Raw genomic sequence first — 16396 nt, 5'->3', positions numbered from 1 at the left:
AGAAGTTTCTTCTGTTCAGGAAACATTCCAAATTCAGGACAGAGAGAATAAGCATTCAGCTAGCAAATATTCTCCTGTCAACGCTGCATCTCTAGAGAAAAAGGGAGCCAGTGCTGGAAATATAGTAAGAATTAAGTTCTCACCTCCATGTATTTTAAAGCCTTCCAAAGGCACAGAGCTGGCTACATTTCCAATATGAATCAGCATATCTTCAGGAATTCCAGTTGGAGGGCAAGTCATGCTCTTTGGTTCTCCGTCCACATTAAAAAAACCTGAAACATGGGGGGAAAGTACAGAAACTTTTCCAGAAAGATCCTGCTTGTTTAGAGAAATCCCATACTGTGTAATAAAAGCAATAACAAATTCCCCTTTTAGAAACAGACAAGTGGGGACCTGGAACCAATTCTGAATTGCACCCCTGGCCCTTAAGAAAAGTGTTCCTTTTTCGCCTGGCTAGAGTGCTAAGCGGGCATTTGTACTAGTTTTTGGAGTTCCTGGGGGCAGGGGAGAGGGAGGGTACATCTTTTTATGGCTCATTTGTTTGTATATAAAAATGGAACTTTATTCCACCGTGGAGATCTGCCGAATTGGGAGTGGGGATTTCAGGCCAACCCTGAACTGGCAATTTGCGGGAACCGAGAAATGAAATGTATCCAACTCTTTTGGAAAGGAACAAATGCCTTATCTTCTCTTTTGCTTTTTAAAAATACTGGTACAGAGGCAGCTCCCAGCCTCCCTCATTTTTACTTGTTTGTACACCTAGAAAAGCAGTCACTAGCATCATTTGAGGGTCATCTAAGGAGGTAAATATGACAGACGTTTTTGTACAGTTAAAAAGGAATGGGGCGAGGGGCAAAATAGCTGCTGTTTTTGAACAAGGGGAAGCAGAAGGGGAAGCTGACATAGGCCTATTTCTCATGAAATGCTAAGCCAAACCATGGCTAAGCATAAATGTGCAAGCATGTGAAGACTCACAGCAGAAACTCCAGCCACCTCGCTAACTGGAGCTAAGCCGTGGTTTGCCGAGACCCAGGCTCATGGCTTGTTTCCCTCAGAAAAACTATAGGCTGCAGCTGAGAGTTGTCCTCCTGCAATCTGCATCTTGCAGCCACCGCAGAGAAGGGGAAAGGGGAGACAACCACATTCCCTCCTATCACAATAAACCATGTTTTACTGTGACATCGAAATGTAGCCAATGAGATTTACAGCAACACTTCCTACCTGGCCAAGGTGAATCAAGCCAGTGCTTAATGTGTAGGATTTTATTGTCTTTGGATCGAGAATAAGCTTCCTCACAAATCTTATCGTACTTTGCAATTTCTTCCTGTAGAATAGGGGTGAAACGTCATGTGACAAATACCAGAGCGGGAATACAGAGGGATAGGGAAAACTAAAATTCCATCAAAGAAGTAATATTCAAGTTTTTTATACCTAGCACAATTTTACAAGCAATTAGTTTTTTACCATATATTATATGGTTATAGTGGGTGGGGAGAATCAGGAGGGCATTGGGCAGAAGCCACTTGTACAAGCCTGCTCACAGGATTCTGGGGAGGAACAAGGATTTCCGAGTTCCTACAAAGCACGGCATGAATTTAGAAACAAAGGAAGGGATGATCACCAGAGGGTGGGGATAGGTACCATGACCACCAAATCTGCAAATCCTTGCACTTTTCGATCATTGATCTGCCAATAATAATAGTAATTTCCCCAGCCACTCTGGGCGGCTGCCAACAGAATATTAAAAACACAATAAAACATCAAACATTAAAAAAATCCCTAAACAAGGCTGTCTTCAGATGTCTTCCAAAGTCAGATAGTTGTTTATTTCCTTGACATCTGAAGGGAGGGCCCCTGTTCCACAGGGCAGGCACCACTACTGAGAAGACCCTCTGCCTTGTTCCCTGTAACCACACTTCTCACAGTGAGGGAACCGCCAGAAGGCCCTTGGAGCTGGACCTCAGTGTCCGGACTGAACAATGGGGGTGGAGATGCTCCTTTAGGTAAACTGGGCTGAGGCCGTTTAGGGCTTAAAAGGTCAGCACCAACACTTTGAATTCTGCTTGGAAACGTACTGGGAGCCAATGTAGGTCTTTCAGGACAGGTGTTATATGGTCTTGGCGGCCACTCCCAGTCACCAGTCTAGCTGGTGGTAAATCACTTGTGATTCTCTTTTCTCTTTATTATTCAGCAATTACATACACTCCTTTTTTATCAATGGAAAGATAATTTAATGAAGAATGTAATGCAATAACTTTTATGAAGGATTATTTATTACAACAGCAGTATAAAAAAGAAATGTGAAACACACAGAAAACATGAGATATATAGGTTAAATTGCCATGATGGCACTTTGAGATAAGTAAGTGAGTTTTGGGTTGCAGTTTGAGCACTCGGTCTCTAAAAGGTTCGCCACCACTGTCTTAGGAGCTTAGAAACAGAAAGGAAAATAAAAACGGAAGAAGAGGTTACAGATGGGAGATGTCCGGGAATCCCAAAGTCTAAACTCAGAGACCCTGGCTTATGTCTCACAGCAGAACTCAGGATCCACCCTGGACCTCAGCCTATCACGATTGCCTTCCTGTGTCAAATTAAAGCCCTTCAGAGCAGGAACATCTTTCTCAAAGGTCACACACAGTGATGGTGCAAAGAAATAATACAAAAGAAATCTCACTAGGCTCCTGCCCCATGCAAGATGAAGCCCACCAGAGGCCTTTCCCTGAATACTCCTAATCATCCAAATCCTTAAAAAAGGTAAAGGTAAAGGACCCTTGACAGTTGTCCAGTCACAGACAACTCTGGAGTTGCAGGACTCATCTCATTTTACAGTTTTTCCGGGTCATGTGGCCAGCATGACTAAGCTGCTTCTGGCACAAGGGAACACCGAATCCTACCATTTATTAATTTCTAGGGTTTAGAGGTGTCCCCTGCAAATCCAAAACACTATTTTGCATGCATAGTTTTTACTGCCACTGCTGCTGTGAACCAATGCACCATTACCTACTGCTCTTGCTCTTCATGTTTTTATTTTTTGAAATTACTGAGGCAACCAACAGATTTCCCCTAAGGATAATTTATTTGGAAGTATTAAGGAATAAGTCAGAAGTTATTTCCTGACCTCGAAAAATCTAAACTAATCAAACCTGTTAAAATAGAAAGCTATAGCAGTATTACTTGTTACAAAAAAGGCCCTCTCCACTGCTAGCATTGTTACCTCAAACTCCTGCAGCGTCACAGTTCCATCAGCTATTAGCTTGTCGGCATACTTCTTCAGCACAGGCACCTGCTTGTGAATCTGCTTGTACATCAAAGGCTGGGTGAACATGGGCTCATCCATTTCATTGTGGCCCCGTCTTCGGTAACAAACCTACATATTTCAGTCAATGCAATGATCACAATGAAATGGGCAATAAAAAGAACAATTAAGGGCCTTCATTGCTTTCTAAAGATCAGCCCTCTCTATAATTTACAGTTTGCAGTTTCCACCAGCTATGTAGTTCTTAAAAAATAATTTCACCCCCGAAGCTGTTGCACCCAGTTCTGGAAAGAATTCCAGAGCAGCTGAAAGCTCAGTGAGCAGAATCGCCGCCGCCCTCCCAAATTATCTTCCTGACTTAGCTCGCTCAGTCCTGACAGAAGTTTGGTAGTCTCCCTGACATCAGAAATCAAAACACCCAGGAATCTACAGTTAAATCCCTGAGCCCTGAAAAATGGCAAGAGAAGCCTGTGCCAGGGTGCCAGTGCCATCAGCTCCTGAATTAGGCCTGATAATATTTTGTACTATTTGTTTGAATTAATATTTTAAAACTGTGAATCCCTCTGTGGGAGCTTTGGCAGAAAGGTCTATAAATGCAATAAAGGGATGGATGCTTCAAGCTGTTTAATCTTCTTCTTTGGAGAATATACTTCCCCCAACATCTCGGGGATAATTCCTCTGGGATATCTTCCCATTTTGACTCTTGAGAGTTCCTAGAGACTAAAATGCATACAACACAAGAGGGCTTTTTTCTCCCTCCTTTCCTTGTACTCTCTTACAAAAGCGTAGTAATTAAGTATGGCCAGGAAGCAGGAAGCAATAAAGGCACATAAGTCAGGTCTTCCTTTTTTAAAGATCGTGGGATTGTGTAAATTAGCTTCAGAGCCCGGACAGAGTGCAAACCAAAAGGTTACAGATAGCAGTAACATTTTCCCTTATTATCTGTGAGGTGAGATACATTTTAAGGGAAATATTTACGTAGATTCAGAGCAATATTGGGTCCTGTTCTTTTAGATGCTACAAACGGAAATGCACAACCTATAATTAACACTATACCATCATATTCAGAACCTACTTCAGTAAGTCCAGGTTTCAAAGACTCTGTGTGTACATACTTCATGTATTTCAGCATGTTACAGGGTTATGCCGATTTTCTCTTTCCACCACAGCTCCTCAACCTTCAATGGAGGCTGTTTCAGAGCTCCTCAGCTCGCAAGAGAGATTTGAAGGGGCACAAAGAGCTGTAGTGGAAAATGGATGCCCACCTAGCCCCATATGCAGGGAGGACCATTCAACAGTAAAGAATGACAGTACTTACCAGATCAATAACCACATCTTTATTAAAAGTGTTTCTCCAATCTGCAGCTACATTGCAGACATACATCACTGCTTCAGGATCATCAGCATTGACATGGAAGATAGGTGCATTGACCACACGAGCAACATCAGTTGGATATGGCGATGAGCGAGCCATTCGTGGATCAGTAGTAAAGCCAATCTAAAACGCAATACTTAACATGTAGTTTTTAGTGGCAGTGTTTCAAAGTGTGTTGAGAACTGACATTTCAGTTTACAGACTCGTTATTTATACGGCAGGATGCTATGCTTTTCAGTTAGGAAGAACAAGTTCTGAAAGGTATCACATTTCATTCTTTTCTTATGTACATTAACATCATTTTATTGGTGCTGAAGACAGGGAGGGCAAAAAGCCACTGCGCCATTTCACGGCGATTCATGACCAATTTCGACATGAGTAATAAAACACTTTGCCTTCTAAAGTCAGAGTGACCCTGCATAAACAGCAGAAAAAAACTACTTTCTGTCTTCCCTTGGATTTTTTCCCAGCCTTTCTGGTAACATTTTCCAAACAAAGCATTTAGTCTTCCTTCTCATAAAGCCTTCCTGTAGCCGCAGAGCAACCCCTTGGCTCAAGGGAAGAATGTAATGCTCTGTCCACTATCTAGCATGAAGGCAACAGAAAAACTTGCCAAAAGCTATTAAGGAAGCCCAACTTCCTCTTTCTGCTTTTTACCTGATTGTTGACCACAACATGAATGGTGCCATTGGTGGTATATGATGGAAGATCACTGAGATGAAAAGTTTCATAAACAACTCCTTGCCCAGCAAAGGCAGCATCGCCATGTAAAAGTATAGACATAACCTAAGTGGAGAGGGAGTTAAAAATTACTGGTGCTATTCAGCCGTTAACAAGTTTCACAAATCCCTAGTTTAATACCTTCCCGCCCCCTACAACTTATGCAAGTTGTAAAGAATCTGATACGTCACTGAAACGATCAATAACTGATGCTATCTGGTCCACATCTGGCCCTCAAGAGGACACATGGTCATCTAGGATCCAACTGAGGATTATGGATGGGAAAGATCTGTTGCAACATGGCTTGGCAGCAATAATAATAATAATAATAATAATAATAATAATAATAATAATAATTTTATTTATATCCGGCCTCCCCAGCTGAAGCCAGGCTCAGGGCGGCTAACAACAATAAAATAGTACAACATTCTACAATAATTTCATTATAAAATTAATTCAACTCAAATTGATGGCAACCATTAGGCTAAAGTTCTGTGAAGATTGCCAAAGGAGGGAGTCAGGCTGCGCCCTGACCAAAGGCCTGGTGGAACAGCTCTGTCTTGCAGGCCCTGAGGAAAGATGTCAAGTCCCGCAGGGCCCTTGTGACAGAGCGTTCCACCAGATTGGAGCCACAGCCGGAAAAGCCCTGGCTCTAGTTGAGGCCAGCCTAACCTCTCTGTGGCCTGGGACCTTCAGGGTCTTTTTGTTTGAAGACCATAAGTTCCTCTATGGGACATACCAGGAGAGGCGGTCCCGTAGGTACGAGGGTCCTAGGCCATATAGGGCTTTAAAGGTTAAAACCAGCACCTTAAACTTGATCCTGTACCCCACTGGGAGCCAGTGCAGCTGGTATAGCACCGTGTGAATGTGATCTCGCAGCGAGGACCCCGTAAGGAGTCTCACCACGGCATTCTGCACCCGCTGGAGTTTCTGGGTCAGTCTCAAGCCATTCTGCCAGAGGAGTTGGACTCTTGCTCTCAATCCCTTCTCAAAGTAGCCTTTCAACAAAACTTGTTTCTGACTGGACCTCTTTAAGAAACTGCCATTTTGAACGTTCATGGCAATTGAAAGTGATTAGCTTAAAATGAAAATGTGGGAGAAGCTACAAGCCTCAAACGTTTTCTACATCGACTCAACTGAAGTAAAAAAAAAAAAGTATTCTGAAGACACAAGTAGCATCTTTTTATTTCAATAGCTGAAATCTACCACAGGCTATTAGAAATGAGGTCAAGCAGAAGTTATTATCCAGGCAATGTTACCTTCTTCCCTTCAGTATCCCCTCGGTAAAACTGCTCAGCTTTGGTCTTCCCTTGTACGACAGGATCCACTGCTTCCAAATGAGATGGGTTAGCCACAAGTGATAGGGTGATCTTTTTGTTTGTTGCTCGGTTGATTCTCTCATGGTACATTCCCAGGTGATATTTTACATCCCCAGATCCCTAAGACACCAGAAACCATGAAAGTCCAAACACTCAAATGCTATCTATAATCTCAATGGCTGGGTTCATATTTAACACAAAATTATAGCTTATTTAGCTAGTCTATCTTATTTTTTGTTGTTGTTGTTGTTTTTTAAAAAATTATTAAAGATTTTCTTGTTTTACAGAAGTAAGTGTAATGCCTCTCATATTTTTTCCATGTAACATTTTTACAAATCCGTTTCATTTGTTGAGACATTAGGGGGAGAAAAAAAAGAAAGGGTGGAGGGAGGGAAGATGGGTGGGGGTGGGGTCGGGTGGCGATGTTTCTGTTATGCTTAATGTATGTAGGGTTTGGTGTCAGCGTTGCTTGTGCTGTTCACTTGTGTTCCTTTGGTGGTGAGAGAGGTTGGGGTTGGCCTAGGGTGTGGTTGTTTGTTTGTGATTGGCTGTGGTGATCTTTGTTTTCGTGTGTGAGTGAGGTGGGTGGGTGTTTTGGATCAGGTTAGCCATACTGATTTGTATGCTGTTGGTGGATTATTGTCGTCTTGTTGGGCTGTGCATGTGATAAAGGGGAGCCATACCGGGGTAAAGGCATCTTCTTCTGTTTGTCCCCGTGTCAGTTTCAGTTTATTGGTTAATTTTTCTAGTAGGGCTGTTTCCCATACTATTTGGTACCATTGGTCCACGCTTACTCCTGACAGGTCTCTCCAGTGTCTGGTTATGCTGTGGAGTCTATCTTATTTGTACCTCTAAATCCACAAGAGCCAACTAAGGTTTGACTGGGGCCAACAATCTACCATCGGAAATTATGGTTTGAAGATGGCTTGTGACTCAGCTTGTGTCGTGTGATTTATCACTATATCTGAACTTGGTACCCTGACGTAATCCTATTTTGCTTTGTCACTGCACCTTTGCCGTCTGCCTGGCTACAGAGATGTGAGAGAAGAGTGGCTAGAAACCAGTCACACTGGGATGAGACGTTCAGTGGCACTTTCACAGATCTCTGTGCAGAAACCCCTCGATCCTATTTGGCAGCAGCCCCAGCAGAAATTACCTGTCACAGTCTGACACACCTCATGCTTCCAGGACAGCCTCCAGTGTTCTCCCAAGACACAGCCTGCAGAAACTACAACCATTTGAGATATACCTCCAGCAAATGTTCCAGCTCCTCCCTTTGAGAGGTAGCACCCAGATAGGAAGAGAGAACCTCCTCCATTTCTGAGATATTATATAACATCTGGAAGCCTTCAGAATACAGGTCTGAAGGAATCTGAGTATAACACACATAATTAGCCTTAACTCTAGTTTTAACGGGAAAGAATCCAATGGGAGAAAAAACGGCTATATTAGTAATAATGGCCAATGAAATTGCATCTCACCTCATCAGCTGCTTCAAGCTTTGGGTCAAATTGACAAAAAATCTGTTCTAAATCCTTTCGGATAACATTGGCCAGCACATTCAGCCTTCCCCTTGGAGACAAAAAAAGTTGGGTGAATATGAGCACATATGAGCAATAATAAGCAACTGCAAGTAAAATTACAGCTTCTGTAGAGTGTTGAATGCTGAGTTCCAATTGTCTGGTTCAATACCACAAACTGAGCCCCATTTTATGTTTTGACTAGCTTCCCATTCAGTTTGTTTCAGCAGCAGCAACTTTATTTTTTATAGCACCTGAAAGTGTGCAGGATTTGTTTGTGTGTGTTTATGAAATAAAGTGAAAACATTGCTCAAATTGGCTTACTTTTTAAAAAAATAAATAAACAGAAAAAAGGAAACTAAGGAATAAGAATATTGTGGAAATAGCAGTATGCTGAAACTTTAAAATGTAACTGTGCTACCAAATGTAACTATTACATGTTTTTAAATTGCACACTGCACTGCTGTGTGATCATGATCATTAAATTAAAATAGGCAAATAGTTACCTGTGAGGCATGCCCAATATAACATACTCAATTCCCATTTCACTAGATTTGTCAATGATGGTTTTCAGAGCTGGGATCATGACTTCACATCCTTCCAAACCAAAGCGTTTTTCTGATGACCATTTCCGAGCAAGGAAATCCTCAAATCTGTCCATGAAGATAGATTTAAGGGAGAGCACTTATTAAGGAAGTGAAGCAACAAGCAATAATTCTATATTATTTAAAAAGAAAGAAGTAATAATGAAGAGAGAGAAAGAAACAGCATGAAACAATCAGCAAACTTAGGAATGTCACTGGGTAACACAGCTGTCTAGACTGATGATATAATGCTTGGTTATTTGCCAGCAACAACTATACTGGAATACATTCCTTGAGAATCAATAACCAGAAAAATAAGGCCATCCTTTAGTGACAGATCTAAGTATCTTCTTTTTTAATGCAAGTGGGCTAGAATCAATGTACACAATTAAAGATTATTCTAACTAAAACTCTCTTTTTTTGAACTGCACGTTAAATGGGGAAAAGCATCTTTATGATCACATTAGGAGCTAAAGCTACCAAGATTTTGCAAGAACCGTTTATATCATGGGGCCAATGAATACTATGAATTACTTATTTCTTTAAAATTTTATCCTGATTTCTGTCTCTCATGGGGCTCTCAAAGTAAGCAGTCCATTTAAACATACAGTAATACCGTATTGCCCTGAATTAAAGCCTCACTTTTTAAACCAAATTCCGACCGTGAAAAGGGTGGCTTAAATTACAAAAAATTACAAAAATTAAATTACAAAAATTGGCTTTTACGATATCACTGCTGAAACAGACATACGGTAAAACGGAACGGGTGTGAGTGCCTGAGGAATTTAAGACAGTGGCTTATATTCAGGTACAGTGGTACCTCAGGTTAAGAACTTAATTCGTTCCAGAGGTCTGTTCTTAACCTGAAACAGTTCTTAACCTGAGACGTGCTTTCGCTAATGGGGCCTCCTGCTGCTGCTGCGCCGCTAGTGCGCAATTTCCGTTCTTATCCTGGGGTAAAGTTCTTAACCTGGAGCAAGCACTTCCTGGTTAGCTGAATTTGTAACCCGAAGCATCTGTAACCCAAAGTGTCTGGAACCCGAGGTACCACTGCATTGTCTTTTTTTCTCCCCCCCCCCCCTGAATTTTAAAGGGGCCAATACAGTATTAGTTGTAAATCCCATAACAAACATCAGTAGCATGCTCATTGCCCCTAAATAGAAAATTGTGCCACGTCTACAGACTACATCTTACCCAGTTTTTCAGTTGGTAGTGCATGGGATTCTTAATCTCAGGGTTTTGAGTTCAAGTCCCACCTTAGGCAAAAGATTCCTGCATTGCAGGGGTTGGACTAGATAACCCTTGTGGTCCCTTCCAACTTTACAATTCTATAATTCCATGATTTCCTGGAATTAAGCTCCAATGAATTCAGTACTTCCAAATAGACAGAGTTAGGATTATGCTGTCTGTTCCCAGTAAGCATACTTAGAAGTTCTCTATTTATAAAACCGATAAAATCTTAAGGTACAAATTGGAAGTGATTAATTAAAATACCTTATTCTTTTGACTTGACAGATACTTAACATGAAGCTATCAAAACCTTAGGCCAGAGTCCCTCAGACAGCATAATCTGGCAGAGACCAAGTAAAACCAAGGAGTTATGATTTACACCAACAGAGAATCTTTCCGCATGGGAACAGTCTCAAGTTAAACAGTGACAACTCCAGTTGAGAACCATCATTCCTGCTGAACTTGAAAGTGAGATAGAATGACAGCTTTTTAGTTTCCTTTAAGCTGCATTTTATTATCCAAAGTTGCAGTATCTGCTTGTATTACTTCCTGCTCTTCAATTTGGCACCCAGCAACTGAGTCAAAGTGCTCATCACTATTTTTTGAACCTAGGTTCCTGATTATGCTAGGAAGCAGCACGCACAGGTTACTGAGTTATAAAACCAAAGTCTCGAAATGGAAACAAGAGGAAATACCGACGATAGAAGAATGGAGAATGAAATTAACAGACTATGCAGAACTGGATAAACTAACTGGGAAAATTAGATATCTTCGAGACCAAAAGTTCATCGAGGACTGGGGAAAATTTGCTGAATATCTGAAAAGAATATGTGATGTCCAAACAACGCTAGTGGGGTTTCAAGAAGCACTGTGAAAGTTGAGATATATTGTTAAAAAGAAATAGATAGGGGGAGGGAAGACTAATGGCAATAAAAACAGAAGAAATGCGTAATTGAGAGGGGGAAATGGATGATTGTCAGAGAAGCTGAAGGAAGTCCAAACAGAGTTAAATTTGTGAAATTTTGATAAGATTGTACATTTGTGTTGAAAAATAATAAAAAAACTAAAAAAACACACCAAAGTCTCTCTTTTATTGACATGAGATTCAGTGATCAGATGAGGAAATTGGTATATGTGTAGGTCCCTGGTAGTGCAAAGGATCAACTCAGTGAGCACACTTAAAACTGGCTCCCCACTAAACAGTTACGAAAGGCAGTAAATTATCCCCTCCAGAGCACCCTCCCTGTAGGAAATCTCATTCACAAAACCATTTAGCCATGGTTAAAGGAAAAATCAGGGAATGCGGGTGGTGCTGTGGTCTAAACCACAGAGCCTAGGGCTTGCCGATCAGAAGGTCAGCAGTTCGAATCCCCACGATGGGGTGAGCGCCCGTTGTTCGGTCCCAGCTCCTGCCCACCTAGCAGTTCGAAAGCATGTCAAAGTGCAAGTAGATAAATAGGTACCGCTCTGGCGGGAAGGTAAACGGTGTTTCCGTGTGCTGCTCTGGTTTGCCAGAAGCGGCTTAGTCATGCTGGCCACATGACCTGGAAGCTGTCTGTGGACAAACTCTCTGGGCCTATAGAGCAGGATGAGCATCGCAACCCCAGAGTCGTCCGCGACTGGACCTAACGGTCAGGGGCACCTTTAACTTTACCTTTAAGGGAAAAATCAGCACTGACATCAGCAAAAAGCTAAACAGGATTTTTCTTATACCAGGGTCTGAAACTGCAGTTTAAAGTAGTCCAAATTCTGGGTTGAGGGAATCCCCGCGTATCTAGAAATACGTAGCCCCCTTTACAATTCCCAGAGTTCCTTGAGAAACAAGTAGGGATACTCCTAGCCTTTCATTATCTCCCTTAGCACAACATTCCTGTTGACCCAATTCTCCTTTCCTGTCTAACCCCTTCTTTTTGCAAATGGCAAAACTCCCAAATATTCAGTTCAGAATATGCAAGCTAAGTGATTTTATGCAGGACACACAGCTTGCGTGATTTGAATGCAAAACATTAAAAAATATCTGTTACAGAATTTTTTATTTAGATTTTTGTCACAAGCTGTCTATCATTATTGGGAGTGTGGCCATGCTATAGCTAGCATCTCTAGAAATTGCAGAGTTTAAAGGCAGTCCTTTCTAGTCCTTATTCTGAACAAGACAGGCAGACAGTGAGCTTCATTCCTCTTCCCAGCATTTTTTCTGCATGAACAGGATATATCAGGCTCCTCCCTATTTTTTATACAGATTGTTCTAGTTAACCAGTACACAATATGTACAGCAGGACACAATATGCATGTTGTGGAGGAAGAGGGGGGGATGCACATATCAGGAAGATAAATGAGAAAACATTCTGTGTGGCAGACTGTTAACAGCCTGTCATTCAAACACCATGGTAACCTGTTTATTAAAAAGCATCTGGTTCAAATTCATTTCTCTTTTAATTAAACTTGGGCAGGAATTATATACTGCTGTCTCACTATATAAACATTGCCATAGAAGGCAAATGTTATATCCGAGTAACAAAGTAAAATATCTACCCAAATGCTCTAGAGCAGAACCAGTCTTAATGGTTATGTTCATGAACTGATGCATGCCAATAGAACATGTCCATATTTTTATCAGCTCCTTGCTTTCATGTTTAATAATAATAATAATAATAATAATAATAATAATAATAATAATATTAAATGCAACTAAAACATCCTTCCCCACTGCCATTCAAATGTTTTAGACTACAGCTCCCCACAGCCCAAGCCAGCAAATAACAGATCTCCATGGGACCCCATAGCCCAATAACTATTAGGGCAAAGCATCCTAGAAGTTCTCTGGTAGTGACCCTAAAGGGAGAAGCAATAGTACTATAACGTAGTGCCTGCAGCTTCTAACCCCCTGAGTAGTTCCAGAAGAACATCAGGGTCAATGGCTTCAAAGGCCACTAAGAAATTAAGGAGAACCAACCGGGTTGCACTCCCCTGTCACTTTCTCAATAAAGGTCATCAATCAGGGTGGTCAAGGCTGTTTTAATGCTAAAATGGGGCCTGAAACGGAAACAGGTCTGCATAACCTGCTTCATCCAGAGAAGTAGTTTTCTAAAACCTCTGGGACTAGGGAAGGCCTCTTCAAGAGGGGCTGCACCACTGTTTTAAGACACAAACTTTTTTATTGATAATAATCAGCTAAATAGTTTGAGGATCTATACAACTGTGTAACATGCAGAAAACGGCATTTTTAGAGAAATCAAAGACTGGAACTGAGGGAAGTTGGGGGGTGAGGATGGGTGGGTTCTGTGGGGGGAGGGAGGGGGAGGGAGGAAAATGGGGGGGAATAAGGATGATATGCTTCTGGATAATATGTTTTGCTTTAATTCTGAATAAAAAGTTGTTTTTTTTAAAAAAAGGCAATATCACTCCTTCCCAACATACCTTGTTGACCGCACCAATCTAGCCAACAATGTCCGTTTTTCATCATTGCTGAATTTCATGACACCTGGAGTCTCAAACTTCTGCCGGATCCAATCACACTGTTCCACATCATTAATAAACATAAATTCCAGCCCAATGTGTTGACAGTATGTGTTCTGAATGGTAAAATGATAAATTAAAAGCATGAAAATGTTTAAAAGGTGGCAAAGACAGAATATAAACTATGCTTAAAAGGTACTTTTCTCTCCACCCAAGGAACTAGCTCCTCCTAAGGGCTAGAACAGATGCAGGAATGCACAAGCCCATGATCTACTTTAGATACCTAAACCAGTCAATATTTGGTAACTATTATGTTTTCACAAGCCTTCCTGGTAGAAATCAATTAAATGCTTCTAAGCTTCCCCCCAAAATAACAGAATTTACATAAGGAACACACGTATATGCACTACACAAAGGAACCATAATGGACCATATACTTTGGCTATGAGGCTCCAGGTTTAATCCTAGCTACCTTTTACTAAAGTCCCTCAAAACAGAAATGGCACAAGGCACTCTTACTTGGAAAACCGGATTAAGAATCTATTAACAAAACTGGGCCAAACAGATCTACCTCTTCTGCATTCCACAATTTGATAATGAGCAACAACTCATCTGTGGCCAATGCCACGTCTTAAAAGTCCTCCCCGCCCCCAAGGTGAAGGCCTACATTAGCAACTGGTCCAAGAAATGATCAGACCAGAGCCACTCACCTGGTTACTAATACCTCCTCAAACTTAGACAAGTCTTCAAGTCTATACTTAAATGATACCACCTGCTGCATGACATCTTCAGATTCTGTTGGCATTTCATTAATTTTTATTTCTAGTTGGAAGCACTTCTTACACTGTAACAGGGCACTCCACATACAACTTTTCCCTTGCAATGTTCATCTGAAGCATTTGGAAGATTAAATAATGTTAATCTTTTTTTCCAGCATGCTGTATTTTATACAACTCCAGGGAATGAAGATTGATAACTGGACAACTGAACTCCCTTTAGGAGGAACCAATGATACAGGATGTCATTGTACTTACCTCCAACCGCTTGATGATCTCTCGTAAGGAAAGCATGGTCTCATTTCCTCCAATGAAGGTGGTTGTGGGCAACTGGAACACTTTGTCCAAGTCAGATTCATATAAGCCATAAAACCCTATGGTATATACATTATTAGTGAGAAGGCATCAACAAAAGTTCAAAACTCAAACATTGACTCTACAGAGCCACATATACCTCATTAACTTGGTGGCCTTAGATACAAATAATGCAATTTGGTACATACCTGAAAGTATCAGAAACTTTGAGGGCAAAATTTTTCAAGGTATCTTAAACATGCAAGTTAACAGGAGATGAACCAATGAAGTCAAATAGCCTTGGCATGAACACACATGCACCTTGTTGTTTCTTTGCCTACTCTTTTCCTGTGTTTCATCCTTATTTTCATGCCCATTTTTATTAACCTATCAGCATTTAGGAGCCAGGTATTTGTTTTGCAACATCTCTTAAAATGCATGCCAAGTTCTTGCAAATAATCATTTTTAAAACTATGTCGGCCACTTGTGCTTTTATAATGAGAATGAAAATGCCATTTTCACATCTTCCTCATATATGTAACAATTTAACATAAATTAATACATAAAGTTAGAGGACTCCCTCATTAAAGATGAGTTGCTTGCTCCGCTACAAACAGGAGCGACTATTCAGTTTTGAAGTGCTCACCTGACTGCCTCTAGCACTTAAATCATGAGACATGTTCCTCACCGTGGATATTAATTTACTGCCAAGCACTTAAAATTCTCACCTAGTTTATCTATAGTAGTGATTAAATCTGAGGGGATGAATGAATCCAAGTCGGCATCCAAGATTCCTAAGGGATCCAACTGAGCCACATGGTGTCCACGGATCTGCATAGGTTGAAGTGGGTAAGAAAGGTGGTAGAAAAGGGAAAGAAGAAAACATTGTAGTAATAAGGTGACTCAAAAGAGGGAGCTCACCAATTTTTGTGCCCTCCCACAGCTCATCCATAGAATCATTTTCTAGCCAGTTCCGGGTTACGGCAATATGGTCACGCACATATTGAACAAGCGTAAAACGGTTGTTGCCTGTATGCTAAATGAATATACATTCAATGCATATGATTTTCCTAGAAGAAAGTTACCATCCCCTCATCACCCTGCTTAAAAAAACATAGGTCATAACATGCCTTAAAGAATGCTCAAACTGTGGACAGCATGTCTACAGTGGCATTAGAAGTTCAGCATTGTTTGAGATTCTAAAACAATTACACTCAAGTAATTCCGGTCTAAACGCGGGTGGCACTGTGGTATAAACCACAGAGTCTAGGCCTTGCCGATCAGAAGGTCGGCAGTTCGAATCCCCGCGACAGGGTGAGCTCTCGTTTTTCGGTCCCTTCTCCTGCCAACCTAGCAGTTCAAAAGCACGTCAAAATGCAAGTAGATAAATAGGTACCGCTCTGGCAGGAAGGTAAACAGTGTTTCTGTGTGCTGCTCTGGTTCTCCAGAAGCGGCTTAGTCATGCTGGCCACATGACCCGGAAGCTGTCTGCGGACAAACGCCGGCTCCCTCGACCTATAGAGCGAGATGAGCGAGCAACTGGACCTAAAAGTCAGGGGTACCTTTGCCTTTACCTTTCTCCCCCCAATATTTTATTCAAATTGGCACCCTCGCCACATGCTGTTTCATACAGAAGTCAACCATATTCTTGTCCAAATCCCACAACCAGGGCCTGAAGGCAACAGCTCCTCCCTGTTGTTCCGCCCCTGCAAATGGTATTCAGAGGCATACAGAGAGGATTGTCTGTAGCCATCATGGCTGTTATAATTGTTGGACTTATTCTCTATTCATGTCTTGCGTGCTCTTTTAAAGCCATTCAAACTAGTGCCTGTCACCGCATCTTCTTGCAGCAAATCTGCCTGCTTA

The 16396-nt window shown here is 41.4% G+C and overlaps 1 protein-coding gene across 2 annotated transcripts in view; it reads right to left on the bottom strand.

Annotated features, from left to right (window-relative positions):
• OGDHL (oxoglutarate dehydrogenase L) overlaps positions 1 to 16396 on the bottom strand; it is a 61276-nt gene that overhangs the window by 28851 nt on the left and 16029 nt on the right. For both annotated transcript variants that reach the window (XM_081190836.1, XM_081190835.1), the window contains exons 4-14: positions 15259 to 15361; positions 14495 to 14610; positions 13422 to 13576; positions 8697 to 8843; positions 8152 to 8242; positions 6611 to 6790; positions 5289 to 5417; positions 4575 to 4754; positions 3215 to 3367; positions 1222 to 1324; positions 144 to 272 (exon numbers count right to left, since the gene is read on the bottom strand). In XM_081190836.1, the coding sequence (XP_081046962.1) occupies positions 144 to 272; positions 1222 to 1324; positions 3215 to 3367; positions 4575 to 4754; positions 5289 to 5417; positions 6611 to 6790; positions 8152 to 8242; positions 8697 to 8843; positions 13422 to 13576; positions 14495 to 14610; positions 15259 to 15361 (1486 nt within the window). The remainder of the gene's footprint in view (positions 1 to 143; positions 273 to 1221; positions 1325 to 3214; positions 3368 to 4574; positions 4755 to 5288; positions 5418 to 6610; positions 6791 to 8151; positions 8243 to 8696; positions 8844 to 13421; positions 13577 to 14494; positions 14611 to 15258; positions 15362 to 16396) is intronic.

The sequence above is a fragment of the Podarcis bocagei genome (genome assembly GCF_964188305.1).
Source record: "Podarcis bocagei genome assembly, chromosome: 4".
Lineage (NCBI taxonomy): Eukaryota > Metazoa > Chordata > Lepidosauria > Squamata > Lacertidae > Podarcis > Podarcis bocagei.
This window is presented reverse-complemented; position numbering and strand designations above follow the sequence as displayed.